The sequence below is a fragment of the Heterocephalus glaber genome, unplaced genomic scaffold (assembly GCF_053883595.1).
Source record: "Heterocephalus glaber isolate CG9 unplaced genomic scaffold, H.glaber_assembly_v1.0 deba00001606, whole genome shotgun sequence".
NCBI classification, from domain to species: domain Eukaryota; kingdom Metazoa; phylum Chordata; class Mammalia; order Rodentia; family Bathyergidae; genus Heterocephalus; species Heterocephalus glaber.
Window position 1 is genome coordinate 25,834,589 of NW_028258377.1, and position 23,486 is coordinate 25,858,074.

At 37.5% G+C, this 23,486-nt stretch overlaps 2 protein-coding genes and 1 pseudogene across 2 annotated transcripts in view; 1 reads left to right on the plus strand and 2 right to left on the minus strand.

Moving 5' to 3' along the window:
• Nudcd2 (NudC domain containing 2) overlaps nt 1-23,486 on the plus strand; it is a 67,125-nt gene that overhangs the window by 9,887 nt on the left and 33,752 nt on the right. The window lies entirely within an intron of this gene.
• On the minus strand, nt 3,591-10,293 carry Ccng1 (cyclin G1). The gene is made up of 6 exons (XM_087194867.1): nt 10,086-10,293; nt 8,649-8,912; nt 7,134-7,387; nt 6,781-6,859; nt 6,604-6,699; nt 3,591-6,164 (listed from the first exon to the last, which is right to left on the minus strand). The coding sequence occupies exons 2-6, from the start codon at nt 8,910-8,912 to the stop codon at nt 5,973-5,975; spliced, it is 885 nt and encodes a 294-aa protein (XP_087050993.1). The 5' UTR covers nt 10,086-10,293; the 3' UTR covers nt 3,591-5,972.
• On the minus strand, nt 15,291-17,284 carry LOC101724944 (enoyl-CoA hydratase, mitochondrial pseudogene; annotated as a pseudogene).

A 23,486-nucleotide genomic window follows, 5' to 3' on the forward strand; every position in this document is an offset into this window, starting at 1 on the left:
ACTGTATGCTGAAGAGACAATCCTTGCCCAATTGAATTGTCTTTGTATCTCTGTAAAAAATTGTCTTTAGGTGGATGTATTTTTGGACTTTTTTTCCATTGGTGTAGTTAGTATCCATTCTTTGACCAAATACCATAATGCTGTGATTATCATAGCTTTATAGTGAGTCTTAAAATTGGGTAACAAGAGTCAACTTCCTTCTTTTTTAGAATTGTTTTTGCATATTTAAATTTCTTTCTTTCCATGTAAAGTTTAGAATTAGTTATTTTGTATCTAGGAAAGTCCTGCCTAGAGTGTTGAATGAAATACTATGAATCTTCTAATCCAGGAACATTTAGCACCTTTTTGATTTCAGTCATCAGCCTTTTGTGTAGTTTTCAGCTTGTAAATGCTTTACATTTTTATTTGATTCATTCTAAGTGTTTGTTTTTGCATTTCATTTTCTTTTTTTGGTACTAGGGATCTAACTCGGGACACCTTACACTTGTGAGGCAGGTGATGGCACCACTGAGCTAAATTCCTGGCCCTAAATGTTTGTTTTTGGAAGGAGCTATTGTAAATGTATTGTTTTTGAAATTTGGATGTCCAACTGCACATTGCTAGTGTATACAAATATGTTTGATTTTTTGTTTGTTGACCTTGTGTCCTGTGAACTTGCTGAATTCAATGATTATTAGTTGTGGTTGTTTTGCTTTTTGCTGTTGATTCCTTGGGTTTTCTATATAATTTATTTAGTAGTTTGTTTGTTTTTTTTCCCAGTAACAGGAATCAAACTCAGGACCTTGCACTTGCCAGGCAGGCGTGGCGCCACTGAGCTACATCCCTGGCCCTCAATGGTTTTTTTTTTTTCTTTTGTAGTATCTTTGTTTGGTATCATGTTAATTCTGACCTTATAAAATGGATGAAAAACTTCTACTTTCTAGAAGAGATCTGTAGAGTCTTGTTAATTCTTTTTTTTTTTTTTTGGTACAGGGAATCAAACTCGGGTCCTTGCACTTGTGCAGCAGGCAGCAAAACCACTGAGCTAAATCCCCGGCCCGAGTCTTGTTAATTCTTTAAATGTAATATGAATTTGTCTGTAAGGATTTAAACAATGGATTCAATTTTTAAAAGTAACTATTGAATTTATTCAGATATCTATTTAATTTTAGTTAAGCTTGGTAGTTACCTTTCAGGAGTTCAGACATTTCATTGAACTCTCAGTGGACAGAATTGTTCATGCTATTTTCTTGGTGTCCATTTAATGTCCTCAAGGTTTTTAGTGGTATCTGCTTTCATTCATAATATTTTGTCTTGTTTTGGTTTTTTGTGTGTGTCTGTGTGTGAGACAAGGTCTCATTATGCACAGTAGTCCTGGCTGGCCTCAAACTTGCTGTTTATAGCCTAGGCAGGCCTCAGAGTCGATATTCTCAACCTCCAGAGTACTGGGACTGCCACTCTGACCAGCTTCTTTCATTCCTAGTATTGGTAATTTGGCTCTTCTTTGTTAATCTTGCTAATTCATCAGTTTTATTACTCTTTTCAAAGAAAGTTTTCGGTTTTGTTCATTTTCTCTATTATTAATTTGACTTTTTCTTCCCTCCTTGTATTGGCTTCCTTCTGCTCACTTTGGGTTTTATTTTGCTTTTTTCTTCCCTAGTTTCTTAAAGTAGCTTTTTTGACTTGAGATCTTAACAAAAGCAGTTGATACCATATTTTACTCTTTGAGTACTGGTTTAATTGTATCTCACATATTGTGATATTTTCATTTTCACTTAGTTTAATATATTTTGTAATTCCTTTTGAGACTTCTTAGAGCCATGAAATTATGTGGAATTTTGTTTAATTTCTAAGTGATTGAATTTTTTTGTTATTTATTTCTAATTTTGTTTAAAGGACATACTTTATATATTTGAGTTGTTTCAAATTTTTTAAGTTTTAAGACTCAAGATATGGTTTATCTTGATGAATGTTCCATGTGTACTGAAAAATGCTTAGTCTGCTGCTTTATGACAATGTTTTTGTTTTTTTGGTATAGGGGATTGAACTCTGGACCTTGTGCTTACAAAGCAGGTAGTGGAACCACTGAGCTAAATCCCCAGCCCTGACAATGTTTTAAATCAATTAAATTTAGTTGTGTAATTCAGGTCTTTGCTAGTACTCTAGTAATTTGTATATATTACTGAGAAGAGTGTTTAACTATACAACTGTAGCTGAAGATTTGTCCATTTCTTCTGTCAGTGCTTTGAGTTTTTGCTTTTTTTTTTAAGCTCTGATATTCAGTGCTTATTTTACATTTAGGAATGTCATGTCATCTTGGTGAATTGTTTTATCATTGTATAATATCCTTCTCTATCCTTAATATTTGGTTGCTCCTAACTCTACTTTGTTGAATTAGTATCAAAACTGGCCCGTGGGGTGGGGATTTAGCTCAGTGGTTTTGCCGCCTGCTGCGCAGGTGCAAGGACCTGAGTTCGATCCCCAGTACCAAAAAAAAACCCAAAAAACCTGGCCCTATCTTCTAGTTCATCTTATTAATATATATTTGCTGTTTTGGGTTTATGGAAAATTATGTTGTACACTTAGCAATTTTAAGCAGTGACATATTTTACAAATTTATTCTATTAGTAAACATTATCTGAATATTCTGAGTATTATTCTCCCATGACTATAAAAGCACCAAAGTTACTGTGGCTAGAATACAGTATTGTTTGGAAATTATATAATCTCACATGAATCCAGCTAATCCTATTTTGGTCGATAATGTGTAGGGTACTAAGACAACAGCCGCTCTCTGGCTTCCTGAATTTGAATCTCACCACCAGTAAGTACATACATAAGACCTGGGGCAAATCATTTGGTGCCTCTGTGTCTCTCTTCATTTGTAAATTGAGATCACCTTATTCAGTTTAGAGAATTATAGGAGATGATTCATATAGAACATCTGGCGATAGTGCTTGACAGTAGAACCTATCACTGCCAGCTACAAATGTTACATCAGAAATATTTTTAGATAAATGTCTCATAATTGGAAATACACATAAGATTCAGGAGCCTTTTAAAAAAAACTAACAGTGTGAAAACAAAAGTTTAATATACCTCATAGAGGTCAAGTGCAAAACAGTTTTATTTTGGCCAGTAATTTCTTGCAATAACTACTTTATATCTTGTTAATTTCAGTTAAACATGAATAGTTCAGAACCATAATTTTCATTAATAATTACCATTTGATCCAAGCATACTAACCTAATGCTGTCATTAGGTTGACTGACCACCCTACTGAAATGCTATTTAATTAGGTGACAGGGTTTGCACAAAACTTCAGGTAGGCAAAATCTAAGGGTAAATTTGTAGGATAGCATCCGTAGCAGTAGTCAACCTAAATAACAAGTGATTAGTCATGCATGGACACACCTTTTTAATGCACATTAAACATACTTATGTCTAAAAAAATTAGAAAGTAAAAGGTCAATTAATAAATTATTAAAAATATTGTTTCTGCTTCCATCCATCTTTAGTGTAAAATTTAAATATATTGAGAAAGCCTTTTATCACTGTTTCATTGCTAAAATAATTAAATCAGAAGAGAAACAAAACTACTCAGCAAAGGATTGCATTTCAATACTTTTATTGAAAGGTATATCTCTTAGTACCAAAGGTAGTTGGTTAGGTTACCTCTGCCAACTCAAAATTAATACTGACATTTTCAAAATATTGAAATATATCAGCCTTATGGTAAAACTGAAAGTATCCACAAAACATGATTTATAAAAAGTTAAAGCTAGAATATACTGTGGTTCTTTGGTTTATTTTTCAATGCTTAGTTATCTGTAACATGATGTTAAAACTGGTTACATCCATTCTGGATAGATTCAGGCTTCAGGCTGCACTGTTTACAACACTAACAATATATGTACATTTCCTTATATTGATTGGCTTTCCAAACACTACCTTAGCAATCTCATAATTATGGCGGTGCCTCCTTTTCTTAAGACACATTATGGAAATTTGTGAAAGTATATTCTATTCCTTAAAAAAATAAAACAAAACAAAACTGGAAGCAATGGCAGTTTTATAGAAACAGTCCATAGAAAAACTTGGAGTGCTTTATTTAGCCAGAACTTAGGGTAAAGCAAGTTTTCAGAGTGGTAATTGATTTTGACTTAACTATGTAATATAATAGAACATATTTTTTTTTTTAAATGGAACTAGACAAGACTGAGGAAGTAGATTCTGTATAGAAATTTTTATCATTGTTACAAATGTCACCTGTTTTTTAGAAGAAACATTAAAGATAGCTCAATGAATATGTCAAACTTAGGAGGTCTGCATTTTGGCTTAATACAAAATGTTTTTAAATGTAAATGTAATTCCCAAATGTAACATTCTCATCTCTGAGCTACCTATGACTTGACTACTTATGGGTACCAAGAAACCATTACATTATCTAGAATATAACCTTATTATGCCTTTAAAAAGTGCATGTGTGAAATGTTGGTTTTGATGTAAACCTCATAATTTAAAATTTTAGGTTACCATTTTCCAAATCACCTAAATATATTGATCCAGTATAGAAAGTTAAATTAATGTTAGAAAAGAAGATTCACAGTTCACCCTTTCAGGCTTGTTTCACATTTATGTCTTTAGCTTTACAGATGAATTCAATCTAAACAATCTTACTGCAGCATTATATTAATTAGGCAGTTTTCCAAAGATGGAAAACACCATACTAATCTAGTTGTGATGTTTTGAGGGTTCATAATTTTATTTTGTTTTGTTTTGGTACCGGGGATCGAACTCGGGTCCTTGTGCTTGCACAGCAGGCAGCGAAACCACTGAGCTAAATCCCTGGGCCAACATTTTGTGGTTTTTTTGTACCAGGGATCGAACTCAGGCCCTTGTGCTTGCAAGGCAGGCTGTGGCACCACTGAACTAAATCCCTGGCCCTAGGGTTCGCAATTTAAATCAATTATAACATTATGGAGTCCATAGTTCAGGGTTGTGGAGAAAGGCTTCTAAGAAATTTTTTTGTTGCTGCAATACTATTTATGTAAAGAACAAAACCCCCCAACTTATCAAAAGTTTATCTAAATACTACTAGCTGTTAAAAGTAAATTTTTCATGCCCAAGTTTCATAATCATATGTGGATGTATTAAATATTAACATTCAGTTTTGAGCAGGAAAAGATAAATCATTACTGTAAGCTAATAAATTTAGATGGCAAGAACATACAGAATATATGCAGTGACTGAATTTATGTTTTTAATGAATATAATTACTTTCTATTATTCCAATTGCAGTAGCAGTATGTTGAGACACACTGGCAATTTTCAGAAACCCAAAAGCAATCATCTGCTTTGTATTACTTTTTCTTTAGGTGTAACATTCAAGTTCATAATGATTCTCTGCTTATAAACTAACAGTCTCCAATTAGTTCACATATGGATCAAACTTTTGGTCCTATTATAACTTTTAAATGAGCTAAAGCTTAGGGCTACATTTAGCAAAATGTGCAATTAAAAAAGCATTACTTTAGCACTACCTTAAAAATTCAGATTATTAAAGAGGACATTGTTTTCTAAGCTGCTAATTTAACGAAATGGTTAACATATATATCAGAGATTGGAAAATTCCTAAGGGTTTTTTTCTTTTTAAGATTTTTGGAGACAGGGTCTCGCTATGTAATTTAGGCTGAACTTGAACTCACTATGTAGCCCAGTCTGGCCTGAAACTCATATGACGATCCTCCTGCCTCAGCCTCCCAAGTGCTAGGATTACAGGCATGCACCACCATGCCCGGCCCTTAGGGTATTGTACCTTATATATAGCAAATGCCTTCAAATATTAGCTGACTAGATTGGTGATACCAGTTTTTCCCTTTTGCTATTCCAAGTCCAGTTGGTTTATTTTGAAGATAATATTTCAATATTTCAATTGTAGAAGAAAATTATACAATTTTCTCTATACAGAGAATAGCAACCAAAATTACCAACTAAGAAACCGTTTCAGGAATTGTTGGAAGGTGAGTTATTCTATAGTAACTATGCTTCAGTTGCCGTGCAGTACGCCCAGAAACAATCCACTTCAACTTCTGAACATTTGGTTTGGAACACTTGTTTGATGAATATTCAATTAAACACTTGGATACAAGCTCTTGCCAGAAGGTCAGATCTCTGCCATTTATCTGTACATAAATTTATAAATGTTATTAAGTCAATTAAAAGTTCTACTGATTTAACTATAGTAATAAATACAACCCTATTAACATGTTTTTCTTTTTAGTTTTTTTCCTGGTACTGGGGATCGAGCTCAGGACCTTGTGCTTGGCAGACAGGTGCTGTGTCCCTGAGCTAAATCCCCAGCCCTGACATGTTTTTCTTTTTAAAAAATTTTTATAATTCTAAAATTTTTATTAATACATGTTTGCAGTGCATAATTCAGTGCGAGGAGTTGGTACATGTACATAACACATCTTTAATATGTTTTTCCTCATCAAAAAAAATTGAGGCTAGCTACTTAAATTTCATACAGACACATGACAACTCATTTTACTTCAGGAGACAGTGCAAGTGGTTAAGTTTCTTTTGCAGTTGATAATAGGATTTAGGCTGAACTTGACATACCTTGGAATGTTTCTGAAGACATTCTACTCCTGTTAATTCTACACACTTCTGTGCTTGGATCTCCAATCCAATGATGGATAAGGCCAACACAGAAGGCTAGAAGAGATAAATATAAAGTAAATATCAAATATAAAAATACACCTATATAAAAAGCTGTAATCTTTATAAAATACTTACCTTTGCTTTAGAAAATAGGATCCTGCAGTGACATGCCTTAAGCTGAGCTTCTAGTCTTTCAAAATTTAGGCTCGTTTTCCTTTAAAAATAAAAAGATTGATTTTATGTAGATTACATGTAATTAGAGACTTTTTAGAAAAATATTGGAGTCTGTTTTTAAATTAAAGCTTATGCACATTTATTATAGAAAGAAAATTATTTGAACTAAGTTCCCTTCCATTGGAGATATTAACTTCTTGAAGCCACCAATATGAGTTTTGATAGAATTCTAAAAGAATACTGATTTTAGGGAATATCCAGACAATATCATTCTGATTTTCAAACTTACTGTGTTCAAAACAAAGGTCACATACCTTTCAAATGGCAAGCTCTCCTGAATGAGAGAATAATAGAGTTGTAGAAATTGAAAGGCAGTGGTAGCTTTGACTTTCCAACACACCTTCTCCAATACAATCTTTTCCATTCGCATCAAATCTGAAACCGTGAACCGATACTGACTTATTCGGATCAAGTCAGTTGCCAATGGGACATTTCTTTCCTCTTCTATTGATTTTACAGCCAAATAAAAGCAGCTGAGTCCGACACACCCAAGGTGCTTGGGCTGTACCTAAAAACAAAATCGAAAATAGTAAGACTGTATCTCTACTTTATTTCAATTAATAAAATATAAAGGATAATCTAGAAGTAAAACCTACCATTATGAAAATGTATCTTTGAGATATTTCTCAGCTGTGAAGGATTTAACAACATTTACCCATTTCTAAACAACTGTAGCCTGTCACTTCGCAACGTACTTGGAACCATTTGGTTTCTTACTGATTTTTTTTTTTTTTGGTACTGGGGATTGAACTCGGGTCCTTGCGCTTGTGCAGCAGGCAGTGAAACCCGAGCTAAATCCCCGGCCCCCTTACTGATTTTTAATGACAGTAGAACTATAAGCAAACACTGCTGTAATTCAGCCAAATAAGTTATCTGCTCAGTGCATTAACACAAAGACTTCAACACGTTATAGCTTATTCACAAATTGTCTTTCTAGGATATTGTGTGTTTTTCCAGGCTATTTTCTTTATAGTAACACATATAAAATAGTTTTAAAATAATGTTTTCCGCCGCCTGCCACACAAGCTCAAGGACCCGAGTTCAATCCCTGGTACCAAAAAAACACCAAAAAAAACCCCCTTAAAATAATGTTAACACACACTCTTCACTCTGCCCATGAAGTTCTGTCCTCTGCCAATTTCTCCCTTATTTTCTAAATGTCTAGAATGGAAAGCACATTCACAATTCTCTTCAGTCTTTATGTTCCAGCTCAAATGAAACGTTAAGGTTACATTGATACCTGTGTTCTTTCTCTCCCTTGTGACCTCCAGCAGTACATTTTGCCTCTATAAAGGCATAATGTAAATATTTTTATTATGACTTGCACTATATGTAGTTATCTGTGTAATCACCTTATTCTTACATAACATTCATTTGTGCAACACTTATAGTTTCACAGGTAGTGCCTACAAGCGGTAAATGTCAAAGAATTCTTTCATCTGTTGAGCTAATTTTTTGAACCATTCAGTTCAACCAATACTGAGTTCATTTTGTATACTGAGGACTAAAATGTGAGTTTCATTCTAATTGTAACATCTCATTATTTTGGAGTGCTCTTGGGTATACAGGGAAGGCAGATGTATTTAAAAGATGCATTACTCTTGATTATGATAAGGAGGTATATTAATGTGACAGGACACATAGTGTTTTGATTACTCACTGAAAATGCAAAAGGTTAAGCTTATGAATATCAGGCAAAACCCAGCAATTCCATCTCTAAAATACATTGAGTGAAAATTAAGAAATACAGTACTGTAAGTTAAACATACCTTCATTTTAGACAGGAATCTGTCCAGTAAATTCACAGCTAGAGAAAATGTCTCTGTATCAAAGCCAAAAAACTGAGTTAGACTAAGAAGATCTTTCACTTCAAAGTCCCTCAGTCTTGCAGTCATTCTAAGGCCATTATCATGTGCAGATTCAATTAGTCTCAAGCCGCAGACCTTTGGCTGACATCTGGCCTCCTGTTCCAACAGGGTATTCAGCTGGTGTAGCAGTTTCTGGGAGTCAGTTGTTGTCAGGACTTCTATCATCTATATATAGAACAAATCCCAGAATGGAGTGTTAGAGTAACCCTTCCCACTCTCCTTGCTGTTCTCGATTTTGTACCACGAAGTACTTTTTAAAATACATGTCTCGGGCCGGGGACTTAGCTCAGTGGTTCCGACGCCTGCCTCGCAAGCGCAAGGACCCGAGTTTGATCCCCGGTACCAAAAACCCCCACAAAAAACAAAAACACAAAATAAAATAAAATACATGTCTTTTCTCCCTCATTTAAGGTAAAGTGCTGTTACTTTTTTCTCTTCTACAAGTTGGTCACATCTTAAATTGTAAGTTCCTAGAGGACAGGTACTATACCTTTTAAAAAAAAAACGACAAAACTTTAAGAAATACTTGTTCAAGTTATTCACTGTCAATTGATCATCACTAATAGACACTGTAAAACAGAATAACAAAACTGAAATCGGGTGGTAGTATGTATTGTCGTGTATTAACAAAGAGAACCGCTCAAGTTAACTTATCATCTGTAAAGTGGGAAAAAGGGTTATTACCTATCTTGAGCCTTGTATGGATTAAATGAAATCACATGAAGAGCTTAGCATATAGGTAGGTGCTTACTAATCACTGGACAGTAATAATGAGCTTATTTGTACATCTGTAAAATGAGGGTAAGAATACAGTATCTCTCTTGTCCAACGGCTGTAGAGACTACACAGGATGATTCACTTAAGGCTAGCACAGTACTTAGCACACAGTACTCCACAACAGTTAAGCTTTATCAGTGTTAGTAAAGGACAATTAACGGGACGGGAACACGTCACACGTCGCGGGGCGGGCTAACCTGGTCTGCTGCAAAAGGAATCTGAAAATTCCATTAATAGGAGCGCGCTTAACACATCGAAGTTTCAGGCACAAGCTAAGTCCTACATACACAGACGGTCCTTCCTCACATCAATTTAAAAACAGGAAGGCAGAGGATCTCAGGGCTGGACAGGCGAGGAACCACTAACTTCAGGGGTCCAACTCTCGCTCCGGGCACGGGGCTGGCGAGACGCGAAGACACCTCGAGAGGACGGGTCGGCTCCGCCCCTCCAGGCTCGGACTAGCCCGGGCTTGTGCTCACACTAGCAGGAAAAAGGCGCGGGCCAGACCTACCCTAACCCTGCTCCCCACCCGCACCAGGGGTGACCCCGAATCCAGCTCACCTTGCTAGAGACTGCGGCTCCTCGGCGTGATCACCCTCCCCGGGCCTGCTCTCACCTCGCCCCACAGTATCGGATAAAAGAGGCCTAGGAGGCGAGGACACGAGAGGGCAGGAGGGGGAGGCCCGGGGAGGGAGAAGTGTCCTGGGTGGAAGTCCCCGCAGCGCCGCCGAGACTACACCGCTCTCCTCTCGGTCGGACCACGGCGAAGGGGCTGCGCCTGATCGCCGAAGTAATAAGGTATGTTGGGGGCGGGGCTTTCCCGCGAATAGGCATTTTCGCCGCTGATTGGTGTAGTCCTTTTGACTGATGGCCTCCACGGTCCAAAGAAGGCTGATTCGTAAAGGCAAGAAGCTCAGCCAATCAGCGCATACTTCCCATTTTCCGGAGCCCAATTCTCCGCCCTCTTGAAACCACGCCCTTACCTCGAAAGGCCTCCTATTGGAAGCTTTCGCAAAGTGCGGTTCCTTCCAGCTGGGGGCCGACCCCAAAACCGCAGGCCAACACTTGCCCCAGCCAGGTCAGTCTGTACACCAGCCAGGTTGCCGGGATTTCGTTCCAGAGCGTACTGGGAGTTTTTGTTCTGTGAGGTTTACTGGTTGGTCAGGGGTTCTCCCCCACCCCCTTTTTTGGGTCAAAAATACGATGACGAGGTTTTTTTAAAAAGTCAAGCTCTGATTTTTCATTACAGAGGGAGAGGTGGTAGATTTTCTATGGTGTGGTTATTAAATTCCAGAGGGCTCTCTCTGCAAGCTTTGGAGATCAAGTGATCTTTGTCTTGTGATTTTATATTTGTCTTTGTGATTTTATTAAATACTGTAATGGAGTTGGCCTATGTAATTTCTTGATCCTTTACCAATTTTGTGAATGCATTTTTGAAACAAATCTAAATTTAAAAGTCGGCGTAGTATTTTAAATGACTTCAGATGAAAGGTGTGTGGCATACTGTTAAGAGCAGATACAGAACTCTACTGAGAGTCTCACGCTCCCGACGCGTGGAACATTTGCTGTAAGGAATTTAATCTGTCAGCCTTTCCTCTTCCGGTGGAAAAATAAGTCGCCTGAACTGCTTCAGGGATCTCCTTCCCTTTGTGTCTCCAAGACTGTTACAAGTGAGAAGGGTCTGTTTAGTAAAGGTGGGGTGCACCGTCAGCTCTTGCAGAGTAGCTGGATATCTGTACACACAGCCTCTTCCTGTTCACTGGCTTTCTGAAAACATGAAAATCTGAAAGATTTTGTTGGCATTGCTGCTGTTTGTCCTGCCATGTGCTTCCCAGAGCCAGTACAACCACGCCCTGGAACGGGGACTGAGTGGAGAGGAAGGGAAAGGAAAAAGCAACCAAGAAAAGGTTAATACTTCAGTCACATAAGCTGGTGAGTTTTAGAAAACAGGGCCCTAATGGGGAAGGGCCTTTGGTCCCACCTGAAAGTAAACTTACCTAATGAATGTAAATTGACAATTGAGAGCGCTTAAATAGTAATTTTAATTAAAAATGCTTGATGCCATTATGTGAGTTTGCAAATGTACTTGTTTTTCCTTTTGGCTCTTAATTCCCGTCATTCCTAATTCCTAAAATTAGGCATACATTTAGACGACTTTAAAAAATGGTTTAGGAACCATAAATCTTCACAATAGTGAAGAGGATGTACGAGTTAATATTATTAATTTAAGTTATATACTAGCAGAGGACAAACCAGACTGGCTCCTGACTTTTTGAATAGGTTCTCTTTTGGGTAACATAAACACTGTGTTACTCAGCTTTTTGTCACTGTAACCAAACACTTGAGAAAATCACTCAGAGGAGGAAATGTTTATTTGGGGTCCTGGTCAACTTCTAGGCCTTAGATGTCATGGCAGGAGACTGGCGAAGGAAAGCTGCTCAGCTCTGGCAGCCTGGAAGCAGAGAAAGGGTGAAAAAGCCAGAGAGAGGAAGGGGCTGACCAAGATACTGCATACCCTTCCAGGGCGGATCCTCAGTGATAGCTTCCTCCAAGGAGGCTGCACCTCCCAAGAGCCCATTCAGGTAATGATCTCATTGATGGATTAATTACTTAGTGAAGTTAGAGCCCCCTGATCCAATCCCATCTCCCTTTGACCATCAATCCCTCAATAAATGAGTCTTTGGGGGAATACTTAAAACCATAATAAACATATAGACTTTGGAATAAAATGGTCTCATTTTTATTTCCAGAAATTAACTAGGTGACTTTTTTTTTTTTTTGGTACGGGGGATTGAACTTGGGTCTTTGAGCTTGCGTAGCAGGTGGTGAAACCACTGAGCTAAATCCCTGGCCCAACTACGTGACTTTTAACAAGTTTCTTATTCACACTGAATTTCCATTTTCTTTTCTCAAAAATAGAAAGTAAAAAATATCTTACTCATAGAAGAATTGAGGTGGATTAAATAATGGAAAGTATAAAAAGAGATAGCCACTATTCCCAGAACAAGTGAAAGACTTGATAAAAGTATTTCAGGAAGGAGTAAGCACAGTATCTGATGCTGCTGAGAGGATGAAGTGAAGTACAAACAAGATAGAGAAAAAATGAACCAGTAAATATATGAACCACATTTATAAGGAACTTGACTGAAAGAGGTAGAGGTAATAGCCAGAGGGCAGACATGGTAATAAAAGAGACATTCTGCTTTTCAAAGATGAAGTAGACTTGTGTCTGTTTAAATAATGTCAGGAAAGCCAGCAGAAAAAAAGAGATATTCAACAACTGGAACGATCTGGGGCCTCATATGACATTAGTCAATTAAATTGGCTTTAGTGAATTTATACTCTGGTAAGCTGTGCTAGTCAAAATCACAGTCTACAATGGAGGCGAATAACACAAAGGATAGAAATTCTGGGTACTTAGCATACTTAAAACTCTCTTGCTAGACCTTAAAAAGTATCACTAACTGTTTTATAAATGTTCATATATCCTGTAGCTATTTTATATGCAAAATACCCAGTTTCAAATTATTCAAAGGATTTTTCTTGATTTAAAGTATTTTCATGTGAAAGGGGAACACTTATACAATGTTTTTTGCAATGTAAAATAGCATGTTCTTATAGTAAACATTATTGAATTTCTTTTAAAAATTAAAAATAGAACTGCCATATGACCCACCAATCCCACTAGTGAGTATATATTCAAAGAAAGTGAAATCAGCATGTTGAAGAGACATTTACATTCCTGTGTTTGCTACAGCATTATTCACAATAACCAAAAAATGGATTTCACCTTGGTGTCTGTACACTGATGAATGGATGAAGAAAATGTAGTATATATACAGTTGGATCCTATAAAAAGGATAAAATCTTTTCATTTTTCAGAACGTGGATAGAACTAGTGGTCATTGTGTTAAGCGAAATAACCCAGAAACAGAAAACCAAATACTGCATGATCTCCCTCGTATGTGAAATATAAAAATTTGATCTCACAGAAGAGGCTGGAGAGGGTAGAGGGGAAAGAGTGATGGAGGAAGGTTGCTCAAAGGATACTGAGTGACAGGTTTATAGACGTTCTAAAGGATCATGTCATCTGCAAATAATGATAATTTGACTTCTTTCCCTGTATGCATCTCATTTATTTGTTTGTTTGTTTATTTATTTATTTTTGCCTGTTTGTGCTGGTTTATGTTTTGAGCACTATATTGAACAGAAGTGGTGATAGTGGACATCCTTATCTTGTTCCTGATTTTAAAAGGAAAGCTTTCAGCTTTTCCTCATCTAAAATTATGTTAGTTGTTGGTTTGTCCTAAATATCTTCTATCATATTGAAATATGGGGGTTTTTTTTTATCATAAATGGATGTTGGATTTTGTGAAAAGCCTTTTCTTCATCTATTGATATGATTTTTGTCCTTTCTGCTTATGTGTTGTATTACATTTATTGATTTGTGTTATGTTGAACCATCATTCCATCCTTGGGATGAAACCTATTTGGTCATGACATATGATCTTTTTGATGACTTGTTTCATTATATATCCTCTTGAGAACTTTTATATCTATGTTCATTAAAGTAATTCGTCTGTAGTGTTCTTTTTAATTGGATCCTTGATAGGTTTTGGAATCAGGGTAATGCTAGCTTCCAGGAATAAGTTTTGAATGTACTTTTCCCCCTATCAATTTCATTAAGGAGTTTGAGAAGTATTGGCATTATATCCTTCCTGAAGATCTTACAGAATTCAGCTGTGAATCCCCTCAGGGGTTTCTTAGTTGGTAGTTTTTTTTTTTTAAATTATTGCCTCAATTTCATTGCCAGTTATTGGATTTTCAGAAATTTTATGTCTTCTTGGTGAAATTTTGGCAATTCATATATGTCTAGGAATCTTTTCATTTCTTCAAGAGTCTTCAATTTGTTGGAGTACAATTTTCTTTTTTTTGGTACCGAGGATCGAACTCGGGTCCTTGCGCTTGCGCAGCAGGCGGTGAAACCACTGAGCTAAATCCCCGGCCCATGGAGTACAATTTTCATAGTAGTCATTAATGATCTTCTGGATTGTACTGGTGTCTGTTGTGATTTTGCCTTTTTCATTTCTAATTGCATTTCACTTTTTTCATTTCAAATCCATTAATATGAATTGTTTTCTTTCCTTCTTTTGGTAAGTTAGGCTAAGGGCTTGTCTCTTTTATTTATTCTTTCAAAGAACCAGCACTTCAATTCGTTGATTCTTTGTGTTTTATAACTTTGAATTACGTTAACTTCTAGTCTGATTTTTATGATTTCCTCTGTTCTATTATGTTTAGAAGTTCTTGTTCTTATAGTTTATTTCTTTCTTTTTTTTTTTTAACTTGAAGTAGTTACTTTAATCAGCATTAGTTGTTCAAAGTCAACAGACAGGAACATCTTTCCCTGAGCACCCACAAATACCATGACCGGGCAGGCACCCACTTTCCATCTGGACTCAAACTGTGCACAAAGGCACCCCTGGCAAACTAGTATCCTAGTTCCTGAAGTGAAGTAAAAAAGTAAACACCCTGAAGCTCCTCAGCAGAACTTTTTATTTAAAAGAATTTGTTCTGGTCTGAATACAACATGATTGACCCTCTTGATGGCCAAGTGAAGGCCAGTTGTTTAGCAGATCTCAAGCCACAGCCCTATGGCCATCAGCAAGAAACCACATCTCACCTACACTACCCTTTAAGAGGAGACAATTTATTTGCTTCCAAACTGACAGGCTGCTTTTTCCTCACTAAAGATGTATGAGGCCCAGGTAGCTGGTTCTCAGTGGTCTTTGAAGTTGGCCTTCCTCTTCTCCACAAATACGGCCATTCCTTCTCTCTGGTCATCGGTGGCAAAGGTTGAATAGAAGAGTTTCTTCTCCAATTTATTTCCTTCTGTTAATGTCATCTGAAAGGCTGCATTCACAGATTCTTTGGCCATGGCTGTTATAATTTTGGAATTGCTGGCAATTTTTTCTGCACAGTGAATGGCTTCTTCAACCAGTTTTTCTACAGGAAAAGTCTTGCTTAGAAGACCTGCTTGCTTGGCTTCCTGGGCTGAGATGCGGTCACCAGTGAGGACTATCTCCATTGCCAGTGACTTTCCAACTGCTTGGGTGAGTCTGTGGGTGCCCCTGGCACCTGGAATGGTCTGTAGCAGGATTTCTGGTTGTCCAAATTGAGCTTTCTCACCAGTGTAGATGATGTCACACATCATGGCAAGCTGACAGCCCTCACTGAGAGCATAACCATTGACAGCAGCGATGACTGGCTTCTTGACCTGGGTCAGCTGGTCCCAGTGACTTAGGAACTTTTGGGAGTAACAGTCCTGCGGTGTCTGGTTCTGCATTTCCTTGATATCAGCCCCAGCTCTAAATGCCTTATCCCTGCCCGTAAACACGATAGCACCCACATCTGGGTCTGCTTCAGAGAATTCCAGTGCCTGGTTGAGCTCTATGATCAGGCCATTGCAGAGTGCATTTGGGTGGTTTAACCAGATCGGCCCCACATTGCTATTCTTCCCCTTTTTTTCTGTGACGATGTACTCAAAGTTAGCACCTGAGCAGATGGTCCTTGGGCATCCAAATCATAAAAATTCCTTAATTACAGTCCCTTCCCCCAAACCTATAAAAGCCTAATTCCTTTCCAGTTAGTTGCTACTATCTCTCTCTCCTGATGTTAGCCCATCCACTCATCTATGAAATCTCTCCCAGCTTGCTGCTACCATCTCTCTCCCAGTGTCAGCCCATCCACACATGGATGTGATAAACTCGGTTTTTCCCAGCTAGCTGCTAAAATCTCTTGATTTTAGTCCCTGTTCACTGGAATAAACTATTTTTGACAAGTGGATTCTTTATAACAGTCAGCATATGTTATTTGGCCTGCATACAGGCAGTGAATGTGTAGTCTGTGTTATATAGCTTTTTGGCAACTTGCTGGCTTTGTGTGATATCATATATAAGGGAGTGGCACTTAAGTATAGCTGCTTAAATAATACTGTTCTAGTAGCGTTAAACAAGTCATGTAGCAAGGGTATATTGAAGGAGCAAAAGTATTTTTGGGTGAGGATGGGTCCAGATGCTCTGGTCACTCACCTGGGCATCTGATACCTAGCTGGACTTATTGGACAGGTGGTGCTAACTATAGTATAATCTCAAGTTGTTGTTTACCCTTAGAGAGGCATGCAAGGTGGGCCATTGTGTCTCCATCTATGATTGGTTTTTTTTTTTTTTTTTTGGTACCTGGGATTGAACTCAGGTCCTTGCGCTTTCGAGGCAGGCAGCGGAACCACTGAGCTAAATCCCCCGCCCCACAGTTTTGTTTTACTTATTTATTTATTTTTTGGTACCAGGGATCGAACTTGGGACCTTGGACTTGCGAGGCAGGCGCCGGAACCACTGAGCTAAATGCCTGGTCCCCTCTAGCTATGATTTTGTTGTCTTTATTTTTTGTGCTGATTTTGAGGGCCCAATCCCTCTCCAATGGTATATTAATCATTACCTAATTTAGCTACCTATTTAATTCTGGGACTAGGAAACTGGCTCCACTGCATCTGAGGGGCCAGGATGATGGCAGTCACTGGTTTTCTGAGCCAAGAAAGTGTCTAGCTGGCTAGATTCTGTTTCCCTAGGATCATTCGCCCCCATCATTCTGCAGCCAGGGCCACACGGGGAACCCCTTCAAGCTCAGTTCAACCTGCTGGGTACCTGCGAAGCTGCCCACCGGCGGACGCGGCCGAGCCAGCCAGGCGCAGAAGGGCGGTCCATAGTATCCAGGGATCTAAGAGATAGGCCGGAGGAGGGCAACTCAGGCAAGAGGCAATATACCCAGGGCCTGCCTCACCATGCCACCTTGCCTGGCCAGGCCCCTCCCCAGCGATCACCTCCACTCTTACCGCTCCTGCCCTTTCCACCCTCCCTCTCTGGCCTAGCCAACCTCTCCCCTGCCAGCGCTCCTCTTCCCGCCCCGCCCCTCCCCACCCCTCCCCGCCCCCTCCCCGCCCCCTCCCGGTGTTTTAGAGTTTCTTGAGGTGCATTGTTAGGTTCCTTGAGTTTTCTGTTTTTCTAATATAAGCAGTCACAGAAATAATCTCTCTTTCATTGTGTCCACACATTTTGGTGTGGTGTAGTGGCATTATCATTTGATTCTAGGAATTGTCTAGTTTGTAACTTCTTTGATCCACTGAGTGTTCAAGAGTATTACTTTGTCCATGTGTTTGTAAAATTTCTATGGTTTCTTTTGTGATTGACTTCTAGTTTCTGTGTGCTATGATCTGCTATTATCTATAGGATGATCTTGATTCTTTTGCATGTTTTTAAGTAGGTTTCATGGACTATTATGTGGTCTATTTTAGAGAAAGTTCTGTGTGCTGTTGAGAAGAATGTGTATTCTGTTTTAATAGAGTAGAACACCCTGTAGATATCTATTAAGTCCATTGTTTAAAAGTGTGGTTCAGCTGTGATATTTCTTTGTTAATTTTTTGTTTAATCTATTTGTGAAAATGAGTTATTCCTTTCACCCAGTATGATTATGTTCATGTTTATTTGATCTCTTATGCCAGTAGTGTTTGTTTTATGAATTTAGATGCACTGATATTTGGTATATATGTATTTATAATTGTTACCTCTTCCTGTTAGCTTCTTCTTTTAACTAATATGTAGTGACCTTCTTTGCCCCTTCTAATCAGTTTTTGCTTGAGGTTTACTTTGTCTGAAAATATAATGGCTACCTCTGCTTGCTTTCAGTGTATTGAATGTAGTTTTCCATTTTTTTGGTTTTTAATCTTTGAATTTTTTTGGATTAGATAAATCTCTTGAATGCAATAGACCATTCAGTTCTGTTTTTTTCCCCCAGTCTGCCTATTTGTATCTGTTAATTGAAGAGTTGATGCCAGTCACATTGAGTTATTACTAAAAGATATCGTCTTATTGCTGTCATTGCATTATCTTCCTGTTATTGACTCCTGTATTTTTCTTTTTTGTTGAACTATTCACCTGCTTGATGTATTCATTCCATCTATCTGTTTGGCTTAGTTTGCTTTGTTGTCTCTGCTATTCTTGAGTATTTTTTGTAATACTGTTGTGTTGTTCATGTATCTGTTAAGGTGTTCTTTGTTGTAGGATTTCCTTCTTGTATATCAATTCTGAAAGATAGTTTTGCAGGATATATTATTCTGGGATGGAATTATTTTCTTTTAGGGTTTGAAACACTTTACTTCAAACTATTCACCTTGACAGTTTGTGTTAAAAGTCTGCTGTAATCCTAATGGGTTTACCTTCATAAGTGCCTTGTTTGGTGTTTTCTGACAGCTTTTAATCTTCTTTTTTTGTGTGTTGGACTTCTGAGATTTTGACTATAATGTGTGATGAGAGGTTGTTTTTTCATAGTAGTTATTTGACATTCTGTAAGCCTTGTTTACCTGTATGATGAATCCTTCCCTCTTACTTACATACTTTTGTGCTTTGATTCCATTTTTTTTGTTTTTTGTTTTGGTACGAGGGATCAAACTCAGGTCCTTGTGCTTGCAGGGCAGGTGGTGGAACCACTGAGTTAAATCCCCAGCCCCTTCATTCCTTTTTTAAAAAGGATAATATGCATTTATTTTTTTAAAGTTCCAGGCGATTTCCCAATGTCAGTAATGAGTCCTGTTTATTGTATCTTCTGTAGCTGTATTCAGTTTCAATTGTTCAGTGTGACACAGAAGGCATGGGATATGCCTCAGACCTCCAAATCCTCCATTAACTTATCTCTGGCATACTATAATTTTAAGGGTAGAAGTTCCTTTCTGTAGTGGTTACTGAGTGTTTTCTAGTTAATCTTTTTTTTTTCCCATTAACTTTATTGGTACATTTTAGGTATAAAATACAGTTACATTCATCATTGGGATCTTGTACCATTACATGAGTATCTTGGTTCTTATTTTTTTCCCCTTCCCTTGCCCTCCCTTCACCCCCTCCACCCTTCCCTATTTGCAAAGACTTTGTTTACATTTTGTTCCTTTTCTTATATTTTTTCTTTTCCCTTCTTTCCTTTCCCCTACCCCTCCCACTTCCCCTGCTCCTTTAGACCTTTTCTTCCTATTACACAGTATCAATTATACATTTTTAAAATTACAATATCAAGATCTAGGAGACATTACCATAGATTTTACAGAATTTAAAAGGATATAGAAAGCATATTACAAAAATCTTTTTGGAAATAAATTTGACAGCTTGTAAGAAGTACCTTGGAAGACAAATTAATGAAACTAACTCTGGAGGAAATATAAAATTTGAATAGCACCTATTAAAGAAAGTATATTCCTAGCTTGAAAACCTACCTATATCACAACAACAGGCTCGTATACATTTTAACTGATAAATTATATCAAACATTTAAAGCAGAAAAAAGAAGGAACACTTCTCCCCTCATTTTAGGAACTCAACATTGTGCTAATCCTAAAACTGGACAAAGATAATAGAAGAAAAAAGTATGAACATAGATAGAAATTTGTTTAACAAAACAAACAATTGGAAGTCAGATCTGGCAGGATGTAGAAAGTGGTTTTATTATAGGGATGGCAGTGTTGGTTCAGCATTGGAAGATCCACCCCCAAAAGTCATCATTTTAACAGAGGAAAGGAAAAAGCCATATGATCCTGTCACTAGTTGGAGAAAAAGTATTGGACTAAATTCTACAGCTCTTCATGGTAAAAGCTATCAGGAGGCTAGAAGTAGAACAGAACCTTCTCAACAGATCAAAGACATGTACTCCATACTTCCAGCGAGAACACCTTATATGAATGGAGAAGATACAATGCTTTCTCCCTAAGGTGGAGAACAAGGGCAGATATGCTTACTCTTTATCTGTCCATTAAACTTTAAAACATAGGCCCAAACCAAAATGGTCTGGCAATAAAATGACACAATTAGGATAGACTTGGCAAGGTAGAAGTAAAATCTTTACTGTAGATGAAATGAACATCTACAGAGAAAATACTAAGAAGTCTCTAGGAGCCCCTAGAACTTGTACTTGAATTTAGCAGGATTAGAAAACACAAGATATATATAAAAATTCAGGTCTATGTATACTTGCTATAAATGAAGAATTGGATATTGAAGTTTAAAAGTTATGTAGGAGTACAAAGGTCCTAGAAAAGTAAAAAGAAAAAAAAAACAGTGTTGGAAGACATTTAATACCTAATTTTAAGACTTCCTCTAAAGCTACAGTAATCAAGGCAGTGTTGGTGTAAGGAAAGACATATAATTCATTGGAATAAAACAGAGAATCTAGAAATAGAACCACACATATATGGTCCCCTGAGTTTTGAAAGATTATTTAACATTAGCATTTTATTGAACTTAAACTCAATTGAAGAGCAGAGGAGGGCTGGGGACTTAGCTCAGTGGTGCCACCGCCTGTGTTGCAAGTGCGAGGTCCCAAGTTTGATCTCCAGTATCAGAAAAAAAAAAAAAAAAAAAAGAGCAGAGGAAAAGATAGTGTTTTCAGCAAATGGCACTAGAACACCTGGTATCCATATATAAAAAATTAACCTCAACCCTTTATTTCCATACATAAAAATAACTTGAAAGGATCAATGAACCTAAATATGAAAGACTGAAACTATAAAACTTTAGGAAGAACTTATAATGGAAAATGTTTAGGAATTCAGGATAGGCAAGAACTACCTAGGATACAAAAGACATGATGTATAAAAGAAAAAAATTGATAAATGAGATTCCATCAAAATTTAGAACTTTAAATGACATCCTTAAACAGACCATATTTACAATGCATATAACCTATGACCAGAATATATAAAGAATTCTTAGAGCTCATTAATAGACAACCCAATTAAAATGTAGACATAAGAAGATGATAAATAGCCAGTGTAGCACAAGGAATGGTGTGCAACTCTAGAATCAGAAAAATACTAATCAGTACAATAATGAGATTGAATTCTACACTCATTAGGGAGATGAAGTTACAAGTTTTAAAAGCCTTGTCATGACTTTTTCTTTTTGATGGATTCTCCCCCTTTGTGTTTAATTTGTCGGGCCCAGTGGATTCATTCTGCTGGGTTTCCTGGGGTTGTGATCCTCATTGTCTTTTCCTAGGGTATTGTCTAAAATTTTTTGGAGTGCCAGTTTGGTATGCATGAAGTTCCTGAGGTGCTCTTTATCATGAAAGTATCTTATTTCTCCATCAATTTTGAAAGATAGTTTTGCAGGGTACATCAATCTGGGTTGGAAGCTGTTTTCCTTTAGGGCTTGAAATACATCACTCCAAGCTCTTCTTGCCTTGGGGGTTTGCATTGAGAAGTCTACTGTGATTCTGATGGGCTTTCCTTTGTATGTGATTTGTTTCTTTTCTCTCACTGCTTGTAGAATTTTGTTCTTCTGTTGGATTTCTGGAATCCTAACTATTATATGCCTATGTGTAGATTTTTTTTGATTAAGGCTAGCTGGAGTCCTATATGCCTCACTTATCTGTATGTCAAGTTCTTTTCCCCTCCTTGGGAAGTTTTCTGCCATCACTTCTGTGAACAGTTTTTTTATGTCATCTGCACTCTCTCCTCTTTCTTTATTGACTCCAGTCAGTCTTATGTTATTCTTCTTTGCATGGTCTAGCAGCTGCTGGATTGATTTCTCGTGTTCCCTTACAATTTTAAAGCAATTTTTCTTTTCCTGGTCACTAATTACAATCTTCCCTTCTATATGTGAAATTCTATCCTCACATTGGTTCATTCTGCTGTGCACACTTTTGATGGAGTTTTTAATCTCTTGGAAATCTGTTTGTATCCGTTTTATGGATTCCATTTGTTTCCTTTGTTGGGATTCCATCATGTTCCTCAGATCCTCTATTTTTTTTTATCTGTGTCCTCTCTAGATTTATTAATCATGTTTTGCACCATGAGCAAAATCTTTGCTGTTATCTGAGTAATTATTTCTGATTTCATTTTTCCCAGATCCTCTGTTGTTGTCAGTTCAGAGAGTCCAGGTGGTTGAGTATCAGATTGTTCCATCTCATTTCTCTTTGAGGTTGCTGTAAGTGATCCAGAAGTCTGCTTTTGAGACTTGTTTACATGTCTTTTCATTTCCACGGGAGGGGGTGCTTTTGGCGCCCATGCAGCTCACCTTCTCTGCCCTAGGAGCTTGGGATGGCATCGGGGGAGCTTCCTTCTGGGTTCTGGGACCGGCTGAGCTTCTCTGCCCTAGGAGCCTGGCATGGAGGCGGGGAAGCTTCCTTCTGGGTGCTCGGACCGGCTGAGCTTCTCTGCCCTAGGAGCCTGGGATTGAAATTTCTTGTATTACTGTTAAGAACCAACAGTCCTGTTCTTAAGTTTTTACTTGAGAAGAATGAAAACACATGTTCACAACAGATTTGTACATACAAGTTGAGTATCTGTTCTCTGAAATTCTTGGGACCAGAGTGTTTCAGATTTTCATTTGAAATCCACCTGATCTGCAAAGAGGATAGCTACTCCTGCTTTTTTTTTCAGGTTCCTGTCACATGGAGTATTGTTTTCCACCCTTTAACTTTCAGACTGTGAGTTTCTTTTTGAATTAAATGTGTTTCGTATATGCAGCATATTGTTGGATCTTTCTTCTTGACCCATTCTGCCAGTCTATTTCTTTTGATTGGTGAATTGAGACCATTAACATTGATGGTTATAACTGATATGTATTGACTTATCATGTCATGACTTTTTCTGTTTATTGGATTCTCCTCCTTTGCATTTAATTTCTTGCTGGACCCCACAGATTCATTCTGCTGGGCTTCCTGGGGTTGTGATCCTCATTGTCTTTTCCTAGGATGTTGTCTAAAATTTTTTGGAGCACTGGTTTGGTATTCATGAAGTTCCTAAGGTGCTCTTTGTCATGAAAGTATCTTATTTCTCCATCAATTTTGAAAGATAATTTTGCAGGGTACATCAATCTGGGTTGGCTGTTTTCCTTTAGGGCTTGAAATACATTACTCCAAGCTCTT

Coding starts and splice junctions, on each gene's coding strand:
- Ccng1 (XM_087194867.1), bottom strand. CDS start 8,912: ATGATAGAAGTCCTGACAACAACTGACTCCCAGAAACTGCTACACCAG. Junction 7,388..8,648: donor GATTCCTGTCTAAAATGAAG/GTATGTTTAACT, acceptor TTTTGTTTTTAG/GTACAGCCCAAGCACCTTGG. Junction 6,165..6,603: donor GTCTTCAGAAACATTCCAAG/GTATGTCAAGTT, acceptor ATTTATGTACAG/ATAAATGGCAGAGATCTGAC.